The sequence below is a fragment of the Somniosus microcephalus genome, chromosome 4, assembly GCF_052327205.1.
Source record: "Somniosus microcephalus isolate GS21.2 chromosome 4, FLI_Smic_1.0, whole genome shotgun sequence".
In the NCBI taxonomy this organism is placed as follows: Eukaryota; Metazoa; Chordata; class Chondrichthyes; order Squaliformes; family Somniosidae; genus Somniosus; species Somniosus microcephalus.
Window position 1 is genome coordinate 61,486,313 of NC_140990.1, and position 18,437 is coordinate 61,504,749.

Below are 18,437 nucleotides of genomic sequence, written 5' to 3' on the forward strand. Positions count from 1 at the left end.
GAACCAAGTAAAGAGGGTGAGTGTCCTCCTTGTAGGGGTACCAGGTAAACAGGGTGAGTGTCCTCCTTGGAGGGGAACCAGGTAAAGAGGGCGAGTGTCTTCCTTGAAGAGGTAACCAGGTAATGGGGGCGAGTGTCCTCCTTGGAGGGGAACCATGTAAAGAGGGTGAGTTTACTCCTTGGATGGGAACCAGGTAAAGAGGGCGAGTGTCCTCCTTGGAGCGGAAACAGTCAAAGAGGGCGAGTGTCCTCCTTGGAGGGGAAACAGACAAAGAGGGCGAGTGCCCTCCTTGGAGGGGAACCATGCTAAGAGGGTGTGTGTCCTCTTTGGAGAGGAACCAGGTAAAGAGGGCGAGTGTCATCCTTGGAGGGGAATCAGGCTAAGAGGGTGTGTGTCCTCCTTGGAGAGGAACCAGGTAAAGAGGACGAGTGTATTCCTTGGAGGGGAACCAGGCTAAGCGGGTGTGTGTCCTCCTTGGAGAGGAACCAGGTAATGAGGGCGAGTGTCCTCCTTGGAGGGGAACCAGGCAAAGAGGGCGAGAGTCCTCCTTGGAGGGGAATCAGGTAAAGAGGGCGAGTGCCCTCCTTGGAGGGGAACAAGATACAGAGGGCGAGTATCCTCCTTGGAGAGGAACCAGATAAAGAGGGCGTGTGTCCTCCTTGGAGAGGAACCAGGTAAAGAGGGCAAGTGTCCTCCTTGGAGAGGAAACATGTAAAGAGGGCGAGTGTCCTCCTTGGAGAGGAACAAGGCAAAGAGGGCGAGTGTCCTCCTTGGAGGGGAACCAGGTAAGGAGGGCGAGTGTCCTCCTTGGAGGGGAACCAGGTAAAGAGGGCAAGTGTCCTCATTGGAGAAGAACCAGGCAAAGAGGGTGAGTGTCCTCATTGGAGAAGAACCAGGCAAAGAGGGCGAGTGTCCTCCTTGGAGGGGAACCAGGCAAAGAGTGCGAGTGTCCTTGGAGGGGCACCAGGCAAAGCTGGCGAGAGTCCTCCTCGGAGAGAAACCAGGTAAGGAGGGGGAGTGTCCTCCTTGGAGGGATACCTGGCAAAGAGGGCGAGTGTCCTCCTTGGAGTGGGACCAGGCAAAGAGGGCGAGTGTCCTCCTTGGAGCGGAAACAGGTAAAGGGGGCGAGTGTCCTCCTTGGAGAGGAACCAGGTAAAGGGGGCGAGTGTCCTCCTTGGAGGGGAACCAGGTAAAGAGGGCGAGTGTCCTCCTTGTAGGGGAACCAGGTAAAGAGGGTGAGTGTCCTCCTTGGAGGGGAACCAGGTAAAGAGGGCGAGTGTCCTCCTTGGCGGGAACCAGGTAAAGAGGGCGAGTGTCCTCCTTGGCGGGAACCAGGTAAAGAGGGTGAGTGTCCTCCTTGTAGGGGAACCAGGTAAAGAGGGTGAGTGTCCTCCTTGGCGGGAACCAGGTAAAGAGGGTGAGTGTCCTCCTTGTAGGGGAACCAGGTAAAGAGGGTGAGTGTCCTCCTTGGCGGGAACCAGGTAAAGAGGGTGAGTGTCCTCCTTGTAGGGGAACCAGGTAAAGAGGGCGAGTGTCCTCCTTGGCGGGAACCAGGTAATGAGGGCAAGTGTCCTCCTTGTAGGGGAACCAGGTAAAGAGGGTGAGTGTCCTCCTTGGAGGGGAACCAGGTAAAGAGGGCGAGTGTCCTCCTTGTAGGGGAACCAGGTAAAGAGGGCGAGTGTCCTCCTTGGCGGGAACCAGGTAAAGAGGGTGAGTGTCCTCCTTGTAGGGGAACCAGGTAAAGAGGGTGAGTGTCCTCCTTGGAGGGGAACCAGGTAAAGAGGGCGAGTGTACTCCTTGGAGGGGAACCAGGTAAAGAGGGCGAGTGTCCTCCTTGGAGGGGAACCAGGCAAAGAGTGCGAGTGTCCTCCTTGGAGGGGCACCAGGCAAAGGTGGCGAGAGGCCTCCTTGGAGTGAAACCAGGTAAGGAGGGCGAGTGTCCTCCTTGGCGGGATACCAGGCAAAGAGGGCGAGTGTCCTCCTTGGAGGGGGACCAGGCAAAGAGGGCGAGTGTCCTCCTTGGAGGGGAAAAAGGTAAAGAGGGCGAGTGTCCTCCTTGGAGGGGAACCAGGTAAAGAGGGTGAGTGTCCTCCTTGTAGGGGAACCAGGTAAAGAGGGTGAGTGTCCTCCTTGGAGGGGAAACAGGTAAAGAGGGCGAGTGTCCTCCTTGAAGAGGTAACCAGGTAATGAGGGCGAGTGTACTTCTTGGAGTGGAACCAGGTAAAGAGGGCGAGTGTCCTCCTTGTAGGGGAACCAGGTAAAGAGGGCGAGTGCCCTCCTTGGAGCGGAAAAAAGTAAAGGGGGCGACGGTCCTCCTTGGAGAGGAAGCAGGTAAAGGGGGCGAGTGTCCTCCTTGGAGGGGAACCAGGTAAAGAGGGCGAGTGTCCTCCTTGTAGGGGATCCAGGTAAAGAGGGTGAGTGTCCTCCTTTGAGGGGAACCAGGTAAAGAGGGCGAGTGTCCTCCTTGAAGAGATAACCAGGTAAGGAGGGCGAGTGTCCTCCTTGGAGTGAAACAAGGCAAAGAGGGCGAGTGTCCTCCTTGGAGGGGGACCAGGCAAAGAGGGCGAGTGTCCTCCTTGGAGCGGAAACAGGTAAAGAGGGCGAGTGTCCTCCTTGGAGGGGAAATAGGTAAAGAGGGCAAGTGTCCTCCTTGGAGAGGAACCAGGTAAAGTGGGTGAGTGTCCTCCTTGGAGAGGAACCAGGTAAAGTGGGCGAGTGTCCTCCTTGGAGGGGAACCAGGTAAAGAGGTTGAGTTTCCTCCTTGGATGGGAACCAGGTAAAGAGGGCGAGTGTCCTCCTTGGAGGGGAACCAGGTAAAGAGGGCGAGTGTCCTCCTTGAAGAGGTAACCAGGCAATGAGGGCGAGTGTCCTCCTTGGAGGGGTACCATGTAAAGAGAGTGAGTTTACTCCTTGGATGGGAACCAGGTAAAGAGGGCGAGTGTCCTCCTTGGAGCGGAACCAGGTAAAGAGGGCGAGTGTCCTCCTTGGAGCGGAAACAGTCAAAGAGGGCAAGTGTCCTCCTTGGAGGGGAAACAGTCAAAGACGGCGAGTGCCCTCCTTGGAGGGGAAACATGCTAAGAGGGTGTGTGTCCTCCTTGGAGAGGAACCAGGTAAAGAGGGCGAGTGTCCTCCTTGGAGGGGAACCAGGCTAAGAGGGTGTGTGTCCTCCTTGGAGAGGAACCAGGTAATGAGGGCGAGTGTCCTCCTTGGAGGGGAACCAGGCAAAGAGGGCGAGAGTCCTCCTTGGAGGGGAATCAGGTAAAGAGGGTGAGTGTCCTCCTTGGAGGGGAACCAGATACAGAGGGCGAGTGTCCTCCTTGGAAAGGAACAAGGCAAAGAGGGCGTGTATCCTCCTTGGAGGGGAACCAGGCAAAGAGGGCGAGTGTCCTCCTTGGAGGGGAACCAGGTAAAGAGGGCAAGTGTCCTCATTGGAGAAGAACCAGGCAAAGAGGGTGAGTGTCCTCATTAAAGAAGAACCAGGCAAAGAGGGCGAGTGTCCTCCTTCGAGGGGAACCAGGCAAAGAGTGCGAGTGTCCTTGGAGGGGCACCAGGCAAAGCTGGCGAGAGTCCTCCTCGGAGAGAAACCAGGTAAGGAGGGGGAGTGTCCTCCTTGGAGGGAAACCAGGCAAAGAGGGCGAGTGTCCTCCTTGGAGGGGAAACAGTCAAAGAGGGCGAGTGTCCTCCTTGGAGGGGAAACAGACAAAGAGGGCGAGTGCCCTCCTTGGAGGGGAACCATGCTAAGAGGGTGTGTGTCCTCCTTGGAGAGGAACCAGGTAAAGAGGGCGAGTGTCATCCTTGGAGGGGAATCAGGCTAAGAGGGTGTGTGTCCTCCTTGGAGAGGAACCAGCTAAAGAGGACGAGTGTCCTCCTTGGAGGGGAACCAGGCAAAGCGGGCAAGAGTCCTCCTTGGAGGGGAACCAGGTAAAGAGGGCGAATGCCCTCCTTGGACGGGAACAAGATAAAGAGTGCGTGTGTCCTCCTTGGAGAGGAACCGGGTAAAGAGGGCGAGTGTCCTCCTTGGAGAGGAACCATGTAAAGAGGGCGAGTGTCCTCCTTGGAGAGGAACAAGGCAAAGAGGGCCTGTATCCTCCTTGGAGGGGAACCAGGTAAGGAGGGCGAGTGTCCTCCTTGGAGGGGAACCAGGTAAAGAGGGCAAGTGTCCTCATTGGAGAAGAACCAGGCAAAGAGGGTGAGTGTCCCCATTGGAGAAGAACCAGGCAAAGAGGGCGAGTGTCCTCCTTGGAGGGGAACCAGGCAAAGAGTGCGAGTGTCCTTGGAGGGGCACCAGGCAAAGCTGGCGAGAGTCCTCCTCGGAGAGAAACCAGGTAAGGAGGGCGAGTGTCCTCCTTGGAGGGATACCAGGCAAAGAGGGCGAGTGTCCTCCTTGGAGTGGGACCAGGCAAAGAGGGCGAGTGTCCTCCTTGGAGCGGAAACAGGTAAAGAGGGCGTGTGTCCTCCTTGGAGGGGAAAAAGGTAAAGGGGGCGAGTGTCCTCCTTGGAGAGGAACCAGGTAAAGGGGGCGAGTGTCCTCCTTGGAGGGGAACCAGGTAAAGAGGGCGAGTGTCCTCCTTGTAGGGGAACCAGGTAAAGAGGGTGAGTGTCCTCCTTGGAGGGGAACCAGGTAAAGGGGGCGAGTGTCCTCCTTGGCGGGAACCAGGTAAAGAGGGCGAGTGTACTCCTTGGAGGGGAACCAGGTAAAGAGGGCGAGTGTCCTCCTTGGAGGGGAACCAGGCAAAGAGTGCGAGTGTCCTCCTTGGAGGGGCACCAGGCAAAGGTGGCGAGAGGCCTCCTTGGAGTGAAACCAGGTAAGGAGGGCGAGTGTCCTCCTTGGCGGGATACAAGGCAAAGAGGGCGAGTGTCCTCCTTGGAGGGGAAACAGGTAAAGAGGGTGAGTGTTCTCCTTGGAGGGGAACCAGGTAAAGAGGGTGAGTGCCCTCCTTGTAGGGGAACCAGGTAAAGAGGGTGAGTGTCCTCCTTGAAGAGGTAACCAGGTAATGAGGGCGAGTGTCCTCCTTGGAGTGGAACCATGTAAAGAGGGTGAGTTTCCTCCTTGGATGGGAACCAGGTAAAGAGGGTGATTGTCCTCCTTGGAGCGGAAACAGGTAAAGAGGGTGAGTGTCCTCCTTGGAGCGGAAAAAGGTAAAGGGGGCGACGGTCCTCCTTGGAGAGGAACCAGGTAAAGGGGGCGAGTGTCCTCCTTGGAGGGGAACCAGGTAAAGAGGGCGAGTGTCCTCCTTGTAGGGGATCCAGGTAAAGAGGGTGAGTGTCCTCCTTTGAGGGGAACCAGGTAAAGAGGGCGAGTGTCCTCCTTGAAGAGGTAACCAGGTAAGGAGGGCAAGTGTCCTCCTTGGAGGGAAACAAGGCAAAGAGGGCGAGTGTCCTCCTTGGAGGGGGACCAGGCAAAGAGGGCGAGTGTCCTCCTTGGAGCGGAAACAGGTAAAGAGGGCGAGTGTCCTCCTTGGAGGGGAAATAGGTAAAGAGGGCAAGTGTCCTCCTTGGAGAGGAACCAGGTAAAGTGGGCGAGTGTCCTCCTTGGAGGGGAACCAGGTAAAGAGATTGAGTTTCCTCCTTGGATGGGAACCAGGTAAAGAGGGCGAGTGTCCTCCTTGAAGAGGTAACCAGGCAATGAGGGCGAGTGTCCTCCTTGGAGGGGAACCATGTAAAGAGGGTGAGTTTACTCCTTGGATGGGAACCAGGTAAAGAGGGCGAGTGGCCTCCTTGGAGAGGAACCAGGTAAAGAGGGCGAGTCTCCTCCTTGGAGAGGAACCAGGCTAAGAGGGCATGTGTCCTCCTTGGAGGGGAACCAGGCAAAGAGGGTGAGTGTGCTCCTTGGATGGGAACCAGGTAAAGAGGACATGTGTCCTCCTTGGAGGGGTACTAGGCAAAGAGGGATTGTGCCCTCCTTGGAGTGGAACCATTTAAAGAGGGCGAGTGTCCTCCTTGGAGGGGAACCAGGTAAAGATGGCGAGTGTCCTCCTTGGAGGGGAACCAGGCAAAGAGGACGAGTGTCCTCCTTGGAGGTGAACCAGGCAAAGAGGTTGAGTGTGTTAGCAGTATGTTACTGAACCAACCAGGGGACAGGCAATCTTAGATCTGGTCCTGTGTAATGAGACAGGATTAATAAAAAATGTCCTAGTAAAGGATCCCCTTGGTATGAGTGACCTAGAAAAATATATTCCACTGAGGAAAAAGGGGCGTATAAGAAAAGACAGCCATCCGTGGCTAATAAAGTAATAAAGGATAGTATCCGACTGAAAACTAGGGCATATAAAGTAGCCAAATCTAGTGGGAGGATAGAAGATTGGGAAGCATTTAAAAGCCAGCAAAGAATAACTAAAAGATTAATTAAGAAAGGGAAGATAGATTTTGAAAGTAAACTGGCAAAAAATATAAAAACAGATAGCAAGAGTTTCTACAGTTATATAAAAAGAAAAAGGGTGGCTAAAGTGAATGTTGCTCCCTTAGAGGACGAGACCGGGAAATTAGTAGTAGGGAACATGGAGATGGCAAATACGCTGAACAAATATTTTGTATCAGTCTTTACAGTAGAGGATACTAAAAATATCCCAACACTGGACAAACAGGGGGCTATAGAGTGGGGGGGAGGAGCTAAACACGATTAAAATCACGAAGGAGATGGTACTTGGTAAGTTAATGGGACTTTTGGCGGATAAATCCCCTGGACCTGATGGCTTACATCCTAGGGTCTTGTGAGAAGTAGTGGTGGGGATTGCGGATGCATTGGTGGTAATTTTCCAAAACTCCCTTGATTCAGGAAAGGTCCCAGCAGATTGGAAAACTGCTAATGTAATGCCCTTATTTAAAAAGGGAGGTAGACAAAAAGCTGGAAACTTTAGACCAGTTAGCCTAACATCTGTGGTTGGTAAAATGTTGGAGTCCATTATTAAGGAAGCAGTAACAGGACATTTGGATAAGCATAAGTTAATCGGACAGAGTCAGCATAGTTTTATGAAGGGGAAGTCATGTTTGACAAATTTGCTCGAATTCTTTGAGGACGTAACAAACAGGGTGGATAAAGGGGAACCAGTGGATGTGGTGTATTTGGACTTCCAAAAGGCATTTGACAAGGTGCCACACAAAAGATTACTGCTCGAGATAAAAAATCACCAGATTGGGGGTAATATACTGGCATGGGTGGAAGATTGTCTATCTAACAGAAAACAGAGAGTTGGGATAAATGGTTCATTCTCGGGTTGGCAATCAGTGACTAGTGGTGTTCCGCAGGGGTCAGTGCTGGGACCCCAACTCTTTACAATCTATATTAATGATTTGGAGGAGGGGACCAAGTGCAACGTATCCAAGTTTGCTGACAATCCAAAGATGGGAGGGAAAGCAGTGAGTGAGGAGGACATAAAAACCTGCAAAAGGATATAGATAGGCTAAGTGAGTGGGCAGAAATTTGGCAGATGGAATATAATGTTGGAAAGTGTGAGGTTATGCACTTTGGCAGAAAAAATCAAAGAGCAAGTTATTATTTAAATGGGAAGAAACTGCAAAGTGCTACAGTACAAAGGGATCTGGGGGTCCTGGTGCATGAGACACAGTAGGTTAGTATGCAGGTACAGCAGGTGATTAGGAAGGCCAATGGAATCTTGGCTTTTATTGCAAGGGGGATGGAGTATAAAAGCAGGGAAGTCTTGCTTCAGTTCTACAGGGTACTGGTGAGGCCACACCTGGAATATTGTGTACAGTTTTGGTTTCCATATTTAAGAAAAGATATACTTGCTCTCGAGGCAGTTCAGAGAAGGTTCACTCGATTGATTCCGGAGATGAGGGGGTTGACTTATGAGGAAAGGTTGAGTAGGTTGGGCCTCTACTCATTGGAATTCAGAAGAATGAGATGCGATCTTATCGAAACATATAAGATAGTGAGGGGGCTTGATCGGTTGGAGGAGGGGAGGATGTTTCCACTGATGGGTGAGACTAGAACTAGGGGGTATAATCTTAGAATAAGGGGCTGGCGTTTCAAAACTGAGATGAGGAGAAACTTCTTCACTCAGAGGGTAGTAAATCTATGGAATTTGCTACCTCAGAGAGCTGTGGAAGCTGCGACATTAAATAAATTTAAAACAGGAAATAGACAGTTTCCTAGCAGATAAGGGAATTAAGAGTTACGGGGAGCGGGCAGGGAAGTGGACGTGAGTCTAGGTTTGGATCAGCCACGATTCTGTTGAATGGCGGAGCAGGCCCGAGGGGCCGTATGGCCTACTCCCGCTCCTACTTCTTATGTTCTTATGTCCTCCTTGGAGGGGAACCAAGCAAAGAGGGCGAGTGTCCTCCTTGGAGGGGAACCAGGTAAAGAGGGCATGTGTCCTCCTTGGAGGGGAATCAGGCAAAGAGGGCGAGTGTCCTTCTTGGAGGGGAACCAGGAAAAGAGGGTGAGTGTCCTCCTTGGAGGGGAACCAGGTAAAGAGGGCGAGTGTCCTCCTTGGAGGGGAACCAGGTAAAGAGGACGAGTGTCCTTCTTGGAGGGGAACCAGGAAAAGAGGGTGAGTGTCCTCCTTGGAGGGGAACCAGGTAAAGAGGATGTGTGTCCTCCTTAGAGGGGAACCAGGTAAAGAGGGTGTGTGTCCTCCTTGGAGGGGAACCAGGTAAAGAGGGCGTGTGTCCTCCTTGGAGGGGAACCCGGCAAAGAGGACGAGTGTCCTCTTTGGAGAGGAACCTACCCTCAAAAACAGTGAAATATCTTGGAATTTAAATGTGCCCATTCCCATTGTTTCAATATTGATGAGCAGCAATGAGCAGTTTCATTTTCTATTTTGAATATAAATACAAAAGCTCTACTAGACATGTTAAACTACTAGTTATTTAATCCGGGCTGCAGCTGCTGAAAGGTTGACTGTACTGAGGTTTGTGGCCAGAGCTGGCAGACATGTTGTTCTGAAGTCTGATGTCTCACGCCTGAAGAGTCTGTTTATGTTGTGTTGTAATGACCTATTTCTGTTGTCTGGTGTCAGAAATAGAAATCAAAGGGAGATGATTCCCCACTCTGTTATTCAACTCGTTGACATATTATATAATATATATCTCCAACTTTGACTGGTTTATCCTGTCTGATATAAACCAACCCCACAGTCACTGACACCAATCTCCTCCTGTCTGATATAAACCAACCCCACAGTCACTGACACCAATCTTCTCCTGTCTGATATAAACCAGCCCCACAGTCACTGACACCAATCTCCTCCTGTCTGATATAAACCAGCCCCACAGTCACTGACACCAATCTCCTCCTGTCTGATATAAACCAACCCCAGTCACTGACACCAATCTCCTCCTGACTGATACAAACCAACCCCACAGTCACTGACACCAATCTCCTCCTGTCTGATATAAACCAACCCCACAGTCACTGACACCAATCCCCTCCTGTCTGATCTAAACCAACCACACAGTCACTGACACCAATCTCCCCCTGTCTGATATAAACCAACCCCACAGTGACTGACACCAATCTCCTCCTGTCTGATATAAACCAACCCCAGTCACTGACACCAATCTCCTCCTAACTGATACAAACCAACCCCACAGTCACTGACACCAATCTCCTCCTGTCTGATATAAAGCAACCCCACAGTCACTGGCACCAATCCCCTCCTGTCTGATCTAAACCAACCCCACAGTCACTGACACCAATCTCCTACTGTCTGATATAAACCAGCCCCAGTCACTGACACCAATCTCCTCCTGTCTGATATAAACCAGCCCCACAGTCACTGACACCAATCTCTTCCTGTCTGATATAAACCAACCCCACAGTCACTGACACCAATCTCCTCCAGTCTGATATAAACCAACCCCACAATCACTGACACCAATCTCCTCCTATCTGATCTAAACCAACCCCAGTCACTGACACCAATCTGCTCCTGTCTGATCTAAACCAACCCCACAGTCACTGACACCAATCTCCTCCTGTCTGATATAAACCAACACCAATCTCCTCCTGTCTGATATAAACCAGCCCCACAGTCACTGACACCAATCTCCTCCTGTCTGATATAAACCAACCCCACAGTCACTGACACCAATCTCCTCCTGTCTGATATAAACCAACCCCACAGTCACTGACACCAATCTCCTCCTGTCTGATATAAACCAGCCCCACAGTCACTGACACCAGTCTCCTCCTGTCTGATAAAAACCAACCCCACAGTCACTGACACCAATCTCCTCCCGTCTGATATAAACCAACCCCACAGTCACTGACACCAATCTCCTCCCGTCTGATATAAACCAGCCCTAAAGTCACTGACACCAATCTCCTCCTGTCTGATATAACCTAGCCCTACAGTCACTGACACCAATCTCCTCCTGTCTGTTATAAACCAAACCCAGAGGCCCAGAAAGGTTAAACTGATCCTGTTACTTGGATTGGACTTGTCTCCATTCCCGTGCCGAGGGGATTGCTGTACCAGACGGGAGGGGCAACATTTGGGGACTCTCGATTCTCCACCAATTCCCATTCCCCTTCTTTGTGGTGGGTTATGGAGGTGCCACTGTGTGTAATGTGCAGGTCAGTAAGAATTGTCAGCAAGGATTAATGAGCACTTTCTGGTTAGAGATGTAAATCAGTGGAAACTTTCAGACACTGAATTGTAAATTTTGTACCAAAGGTTAATTTAGGATTGAAGTAAAATTAATATTTTTTTTTGTAAACTAATTTTTGTAAATTAATCCCTGAATTAAGGGGAAAAGATCACAGACAGCGGTTCTCAAAGGGACACTGCACCCCTGAGAAGTCAATCAGCTATATATCCAGAATATTAAACTCCAGCCCAGTTATAGGGATATTAACATCAGCAGAAACAAACCCCAACTCTGAGAATGAACATGGTTCAGTCCTGGATGTGATTAACAGCAGAATCCAACCCCTGCAGTCACATGTGAACTCGCTGGTGTGTCAGCAGGTTGGATGACTGATTGAATCTCTTCCCACACACGGAGCAGGTGAACGGCCTCTCCCCGGTGTGAACTCGCTGGTGTTTCAGCAGGGTGGATGAACAAGTGAATCCCTTCCCACACACGGAGCAGGTGAACGGCCTCTCCCCGGTGTGAATTCATTGGTGTGTCAGCAGGGTGGATGAACAAGTGAATCCCTTCCCACACATGGAGCAGGTGAATGGCCTCTCCCCAGTGTGAGTGCGCTGGTGTACAATGAGATTGGATGACTGCCTGAATCTCTTCCCACAGTGAGAGCAATTGAATGGTTTATCGTCAATGTGAACTCACTGGTGTTGAATCAGTTCCTCAGAGCTTTTAAAGCAGTTCGCACAGTTGGAGCATTTAAAAGGTCTCTCCCCAGTGTGAACTCGCTGGTGTCTCAGAAGGTGGGATGAATTAGTGAATCCCCTCCCACACACGGAGCAGGTGAACGGCCTCTCCCCGGTGTGCCGGTAGTGATGAGTTTTCAGCTCAGACGGGTAAGTGAATCCCTTCCCACAGTCGCCAGATTTCCACGGTTTCTCCATGGTGCGGATGTCCTTGTGACTCTCCAGGATGGATGATCAGTTGAAGCCTCGTCCACACAGAACACGTGTACGGTTTCTCCTCGCTGTGAAAGGTGCGATGATTTTTCAGGCTGTGTAATTGGTTAAAACATTTCCCCTTCCACATTCAAAGGCCGATGTTATTCACGTCCAAATGTATCGAGCGCTCCTGTCAGAAGTTGACGTGATGTTTGGTTTGAGTTTCCCCTTCTAATATCCTGTAAAAGGAGTTTACAAAAGACATGACTGAGAGTACAGGATAGAAATTCAGAACAGACAATTCTAGGTACTGACTCTGGCTGGGTTCAGTTCTACATTCACTGGTTCCCCTCCCTCTCCCCCCCTGACGGTGCTGACTCTGGCTGGGTTCAGTTCTACATTCACTGGTTCCCCTCCCTCTCCTCCCCTGAAGGTGCTGACTCTGGTTGGGTTCAGTTCTACACTCACTGGTTCCCCTCCCTCTCCCCCCCTGACGGTGCTGACTCTGGCTGGGTTCAGTTCTACACTCACTGGTTCCCCTCCCTCTCCTCCCCTGAAGGTGCTGACTCTGGTTGGGTTCAGTTCTACACTCACTGGTTCCCCTCCCTCTCCTCCCCTGAAGGTGCTGACTCTGGCTGGGTTCAGTTCTACATTCACTGGTTCCCCTCCCTCTCCCCCCCTGAAGGTGCTGACTCTGGCTGGGTTCAGTTCTACACTCACTGGTTCCCCTCCCTCTCCTCCCCTGAAGGTGCTGACTCTGGTTGGGTTCAGTTCTACAATCACTGGTTCCCCTCCCTCTCCTCCCCTGAAGGTGCTGACTCTGGCTGGGTTCAGTTCTACACTCACTGGTTCCCCTCCCTCTCCTCCCCTGAAGGTGCTGACTCTGGCTGGGTTCAGTTCTACACTCACTGGTTCCCCTCTCTCTCCTCCCCTGAAGGTGCTGACACTGGCTGGGTTCAGTACGACACTCACTGGTTCCTCGCCCTCTCCTCCCCTGAAGGTGCTGAATCTGAATGGGTTCAGTTCTACACTCACTGGTTCCCCACCTTATGAACTGCTTCGGGCACTTTGTTAAACACACACACAGCAGAAGCACATTAATCTGATGGGAGATCACTGACACCGGTAGTGGGGAAAATGCTAGAATCCATTATAAAAGATGTAATAGCAGAGCACTTGGAAAACAGTGACAGGATCAGACAAAAGGTAAATCGTGCTTGACTACTGGAATTTTTTGAGGATGTAACTGGTGGAATAGATAAGGGAGAAACAGTGGATGTGTTGTATTTGGACTTTCAGAAGGCTTTCGATAAGGTCCCACATAAGAGATTAGCGTGCAAAGTTAAAGCACATGGGATTGGGGGTAAGGTACTGACTTGGATAGAGAACTGGTTGGCAGACAGAAAGCAAAGAGTTGGAATAAACGGGTCTTTTTCCGAGTGGCAGGCAGTGACGCAGGGATCAGTGCTAGGACCCCAGCTATTCACAATATATATTAATGATCTAGACGAGGGAACTAGATGTAATATCTCCAAGTTTGCAGATGACACAAAGCTGGGTGGGCATGTGTGCTGTGAGGAGGATGCAGAGAAACTCCAGTATGATTTGGACAGGTTGGGTGATTGGGCAGATGCAGTATAATGTGGATAAATGCGTGGTTATCCACTTTGGTGGCAAAAACAAGAAGGCAGATTATTATCTGAACGGCAATGGATTGGGAGAAGGGGGAGTGCAATGAGGCCTGGGTGTCCTTGTGCACCCGCGCATGTTCAGCTCACCTTCTGTTGTTCAGGTTTAAAGGTCAAGCCCCGCCCTCACACAGTCTGATTGGTTGGAGGACCCGCCGCCCACTCGGTCCTCCAGCCCCGCCCCGATCTTCTTATTGGTCCGGAGCTCCCGTCAATCACCCGGGCAGTGTGAGCTGAGCATGCACGGACCTTGGCAGTAGCCACTGCCACATCAGGTGAGAGAGCTCAGGGAGTGGGTTCATGAACCCCGGGGGGACACGGGCCGCTCACACCCCGAGCTCAGGGAGCGGGTTCATGAACCCGGGGGGACGCGGGCTGCTCAAACCCCGAGCTCAGGGAGCGGGTTCATGAACCCCGGGGGGACGCGGGCCACTCACACCCCGAGCTCAGGGAGCGGGTTCATGAACCCTGGGGGGACGCGGGCTGCACACACCCCGAGTGTGGCCCCAGGCCCCATTATTAAAACACTCAACATTATCTGCTTCACAAACACCCGGGGTGGGCCTCAGGCCCCGAACAAGAGCCTCCGGGCTGGGCGTTTGCCCCGAGCGGGGCGGCAGCTGCAGGGCTTTCTCCCGGTGACAGGCCCGGGGTAACGGCCGCCATCTTGAGAGGCTCAGAGTGCAGCAGGGTGCATGCGCGGCCCCCTTGGCCAGGAATCAGGAGGAGAGAATCTTGTCAATTTCTATCCTGGACTCACAGTGATGGCTTTTGTAAACTCCTTTTACAGGCTGTGAGAAGGGCAGCATTTACACACCGCAAACTCAAACCAAACATCACATCAAGATCTGACAGAGTCACTCCATTCATCAGGACCCGAATATCATCGGCCTCTGAATGTGGAAAGAGAAATGTTTGTCCCTTCTGTCTGTGGGAAAAGATTTCAAACATCAGTGTGACTGGAAAAGCACCGAGACACACACACCCGAGTGAGAGTGTTCCAGTGCACTGACTGTGGAAAGAGCTTTAACCAGATATACAGCCTGAAAAAACATCGCACCATTCATAGTGGAGAGCATCCGTACACGTGTTCTGTGTGTGAACGAGGCTTCAACTGATCATGCAACCTGGAGAGACACAAGGACTCCCACACCATGGTGAAACCGTGGAAATGGGGGGACTGTGGGAAGGGATTCCATTACCCATCTCAGCTGGAAACTCATCAATGCAGTCACACTGGGGAGAGTCCGTTCACCTGCTCCGTGTGTGGGAAGGGATTCACTCGCTTGTCCATTCTCCAGACACATCAGCGAGTTCACACTGACGAGAGACCATTCAGCTGCACTCGGTGTGGGAAGAGGTTCAAGCAGTCATCCAACCTCATTCTGCATCAGCGCGTTCATACTTGGGAGAGGCCGTTCACCTGCTCCGTGTGTGGGAAGGGATTCACTCGGTCATCCCACCTGTTAACACACCAGCGAGTTCACACCGTGGAGCAGCTATTCACCTGCTCAGTGTGTGGGAAGGGATTTAATCAGTCATCCAAACTGCTGACACACCAGAGAGTTCACACTGGGGAGAGGCCGTTCACCTGCTCCGTGTGTGAGAAGGGATTTAATCGATCATCTAACCTACTGACACACCAGCGAATTCACACTGAGGAGAGGCCATTCACCTGCTCTGTGTGTGGGAAGGGATTTAATCAATCATCCAACCTGCTGACACACCAGCGAATTCACACTGGGGAGAGGCCGTTCACCTGCTCCGTGTGTGAGAAGGGATTTAATCATTCATGCAACTTGCTGACACACCAGCGAGTTCACATGTGACTGCAGGGGTTGGATTCTGCTGTTAATCACATCCAGGACTGAACCATGTTCATTCTGACAGTTGGGGTTTGTTTCTGCTGATATTAATAACCCCTATAACTGGGCTGCAGTTTAATATTCTGGATATATAGCTGATTGACTTGTCGGGGCTGCAGTGTTCATTTAAGAACCACTGTCTGATCTTTCCCCTTAATTTCTGATGAGAGTCCCTGAATTATTTTACAATAACATTATGAACTTTTACTTCAATCCTAAATTGATTTTTGGTACAAAATCTACAATTCAGTGTCTGAAAAGTTCCACTGATTAACATCTCCAATTAGAAAGTGCTGATTAATACTTGCGGACAATTCTTACTGACTTGCACGTTACACACAGTGGCACCTCCATTATCCACCAGAAAGAAGGGGAATGGGAATTGGTGGAGAATCGAGACTCCCCAAATGTTTCCCCTCCCGTCTGGTACAGCAATCCCCTCAGCACGGGAATGGAGACAAGTCCAGTTATAGTAACGGGATGAGTTAAAGGTATTTACTCAGACGGGTGGGAGGTGGGAAGTGGTGTTCCACGGGCATCGGTGCTGGGACCACTGTTGCTCACCGTTTACATGAATAATTTGGACTTGGGAATCAGAAGTACAATTTCAAAATTTGCTAATGACGCAAAATTGAGGGGTGTAGCTAATACTGAGGAAGACTGCGATAGCATCCTTGTAGAATTATTCAGTTGTGTTCAGTAAATAGCAACATCTTTTACTTTGCTTTGACTGATCACATCACTATATAGTTACGTGAAAAACAGAAATCATTAACAGCTCCCAATTTCAGAATTGTCAGATTCAAACTCAACTTCTTCCTAGTACAATCTAACATTTCAAAAATTGTAATGGATGTAGGCAAGATATTAGGACTGTTGTCTAACACAATCCAAACACAGTGACACATAGTTGGTCAGGTGTAGCTTTGGAGCGAATCCTTTCAAGCCTCACTAAAAAGTGGCAGACTGGCAATCCATTGTTCACTAATGGAGTTGTGATCTTTGTAAATTAAGAAAGGAAATGCATGGAAATGTGTCAAAGAGTTGATTAACAGAGTGGGGCATCATCTCCCTTTGATTTCTATTTCTGACACCAGGCAACAGAAAAAGGTCATTACAACACAACATAAACAGACTCTTCAGGTGTGAGACATCAGACTTCAGAACAACACGTCTGCCAGCTCTGGCCACAAACCTCAGTACAGTTGTAGGAGTCTACGTACTCCTAGCAAAAAATACTGAACTCGGAGAGGTTCAACAGAAAAGGTTTAATTGTTGAGGCTGCATGCTGAACACAAAATGGAGTCAGAGACTACACAAAGTGCGACTGCCTTTCATCAGTGCACAGCTTCGACTGCTCCTCCCCCGCTCTGGCCTTAACTATGTTGCAGATCAAGTTTCTTAAAGGTGTGATCCTTCTTAAAGGCCATGGTGTGGAGATGCCGGAGTTGGACTGGGGTGGACAAATGTAAGAAGTCACACAACACCAGGTTATAGTCCAACAGCTTTATTTGAAATCACAAGCTTTCGGACACCGAAGAAGGAGCAGCGCTCCGAAAGCTTGTGATTTCAAATAAAGCTGTTGGACTATAACCTGGTGTTGTGTGACTTCTTACTTCTTAAAGGCATGACGCCTGATTTATAGTCTACGGACCGGAAAGCAGATTGTGTCTGTTCTGTGATCGGTACGCCACACAGCTCCCCCCAGAATCCGCTAGTAGGGAGTGTACGAACCAGCGAGCTGGCGTTGTTGCCTGGCTGACCACGGGTTCGCAGATTTCGCCATCGCGAATGTCAGGGGTTTGTGGTCGACAAACGCGGTGAAGGGGCGGCCCTCCAGAAGAAATCTAAAATGGCGGACTGCCAGGTACAGTGCGAGGAGCTCGCGGTCAAAGGCGCTGTGGGGCGGTCGGACGCGTCGGGCTCTTAGGCGGTCTGCCCTGCGGTGGGGGTTGGCCCACTTGAACGGGTTCGTCGGGCTCTAGGTGTGCCAGCTTGAGCCGGTCGATCGACACCTTGTCTGTTCTGCTGCCCACTTCGAGGAGGAAGAACTTGTTCCCCGTCTGGAGTACCTTGTAGGGTCCATCGTATGGGGGCCGTAGAGGTCCTCGGTAGGCATTATGGTGCACGAAAACAAATTTGGCCATGTGCAGGCTAGGTGCTACGCGGGTTGCTGGTTCGCCGTGCCGGCCGGTGGGTACCGGAGCGAACTGTTGTGCTCGGTTGGCGAAAGTGCGGCGTTGCTGGTCAGCCAACCAGGGGGTCGTGGCGGTGGGCAGGAACTCTCCGGGTACGCGCAGTGGCTGGCCGTACACGAGTTCGCCGCCGAGGCTTGCAGGTCTTCCTTGACCGCGGAGCGTAGGCCGAGTAGTACCCACGGGAGGCGGTCAATCCAAGCCTCGTCCTTGAGGCTGGCGCGGAGGGATGCCTTCATGGACCTGTGGAATCACTCGCACAGTCCATTGGCTTGGGGGTGGTAAGCCGTGGTGTGGTGAACGGCCACCCTGAGGTCTTGGGCGATGGTGGCCCACAGATCAGAGGTGAACTGCGGGCCTCTATCCGACGTCATGTCAGAGGGGACGCCGAACCGAGCGACCCAGGTACCGATGAATGCCCTCGCGATGTCGGCGGTGGTGGTGGACATCAGTGGAATGGCCTCGGGCCAGCGGGTGGTACGGTCCACGATTGTCAGCAGGTGCGTGTGACCTTGTGGTGGCGGCAGGGGGCCGACGAGGTCGATGTGGACGTGGTCGAACCTTCTTTCTGGCACGGTGAACTCCTCGAGTGGGGCTTTGATGTGCTGGTGGATTTTGGCACGCTGGCAAGCTATGCAGGATCTGGACCAGACGCGCACATCTTTGCGCAGGCCGCGCCAGACAAATCGGTTGACCACCAGTCTAATGGACGCGCGGGTGCCGGGGTGTGAGAGGCCGTGGATGATGTCGAACACCCGTTTTCGCCAGGACGCCGGGACTACGGGGCGGGGTTGCGCCAAGGAGGTGTCGCATTTGACTGTGACGGCGGACGGGCCGCAGGCGACGTCGGTCAGTCGCAGCCCTGGGAGGGTTGTGGGCGCGGAGAGCAGATCGGGGTCGGTGCGTTGCTCTGCTGCCAGTTGAGCATAGTCCACTGCCAGGTGGGCACCGTGGACGGCGGGGCGGGATGGGCAGTCGGCCACCACATTGTCTCGACCGGAGACGTGCCGGATGTCCGTGGTGAATTCGAACACCGCGGCGAGCTGGCGTTGTTGCCTGGCTGACCACGGGTCTACAGATTTCGCCATCGCGAATGTCAGGGGTCACCAATGTAGGAGTCTACGTACTCCTAGCAAAAAATACTGAACTCGGAGAGGTTCAACAGAAAAGGTTTAATTGTTGAGGCTGCATGCTGAACAC

General features: G+C 51.8%; 1 protein-coding gene and 1 pseudogene across 1 annotated transcript; one reads left to right on the plus strand and one right to left on the minus strand.

Moving 5' to 3' along the window:
* The window catches only part of LOC147119028 (uncharacterized), a 120,949-nt pseudogene that overhangs the window by 39,778 nt on the left and 62,734 nt on the right, over positions 1-18,437 (minus strand).
* Positions 13,966-15,006, plus strand: LOC147119030 (uncharacterized). Its single transcript, XM_085984755.1, has 2 exons — positions 13,966-14,066; positions 14,212-15,006. Exon 2 carries the CDS (start codon positions 14,332-14,334, stop codon positions 15,004-15,006), a length of 675 nt encoding a protein of 224 aa, XP_085840881.1. The 5' UTR covers positions 13,966-14,066; positions 14,212-14,331.

Coding starts and splice junctions, on each gene's coding strand:
- LOC147119030 (XM_085984755.1), top strand. CDS start 14,332: ATGGTGAAACCGTGGAAATGGGGGGACTGTGGGAAGGGATTCCATTAC.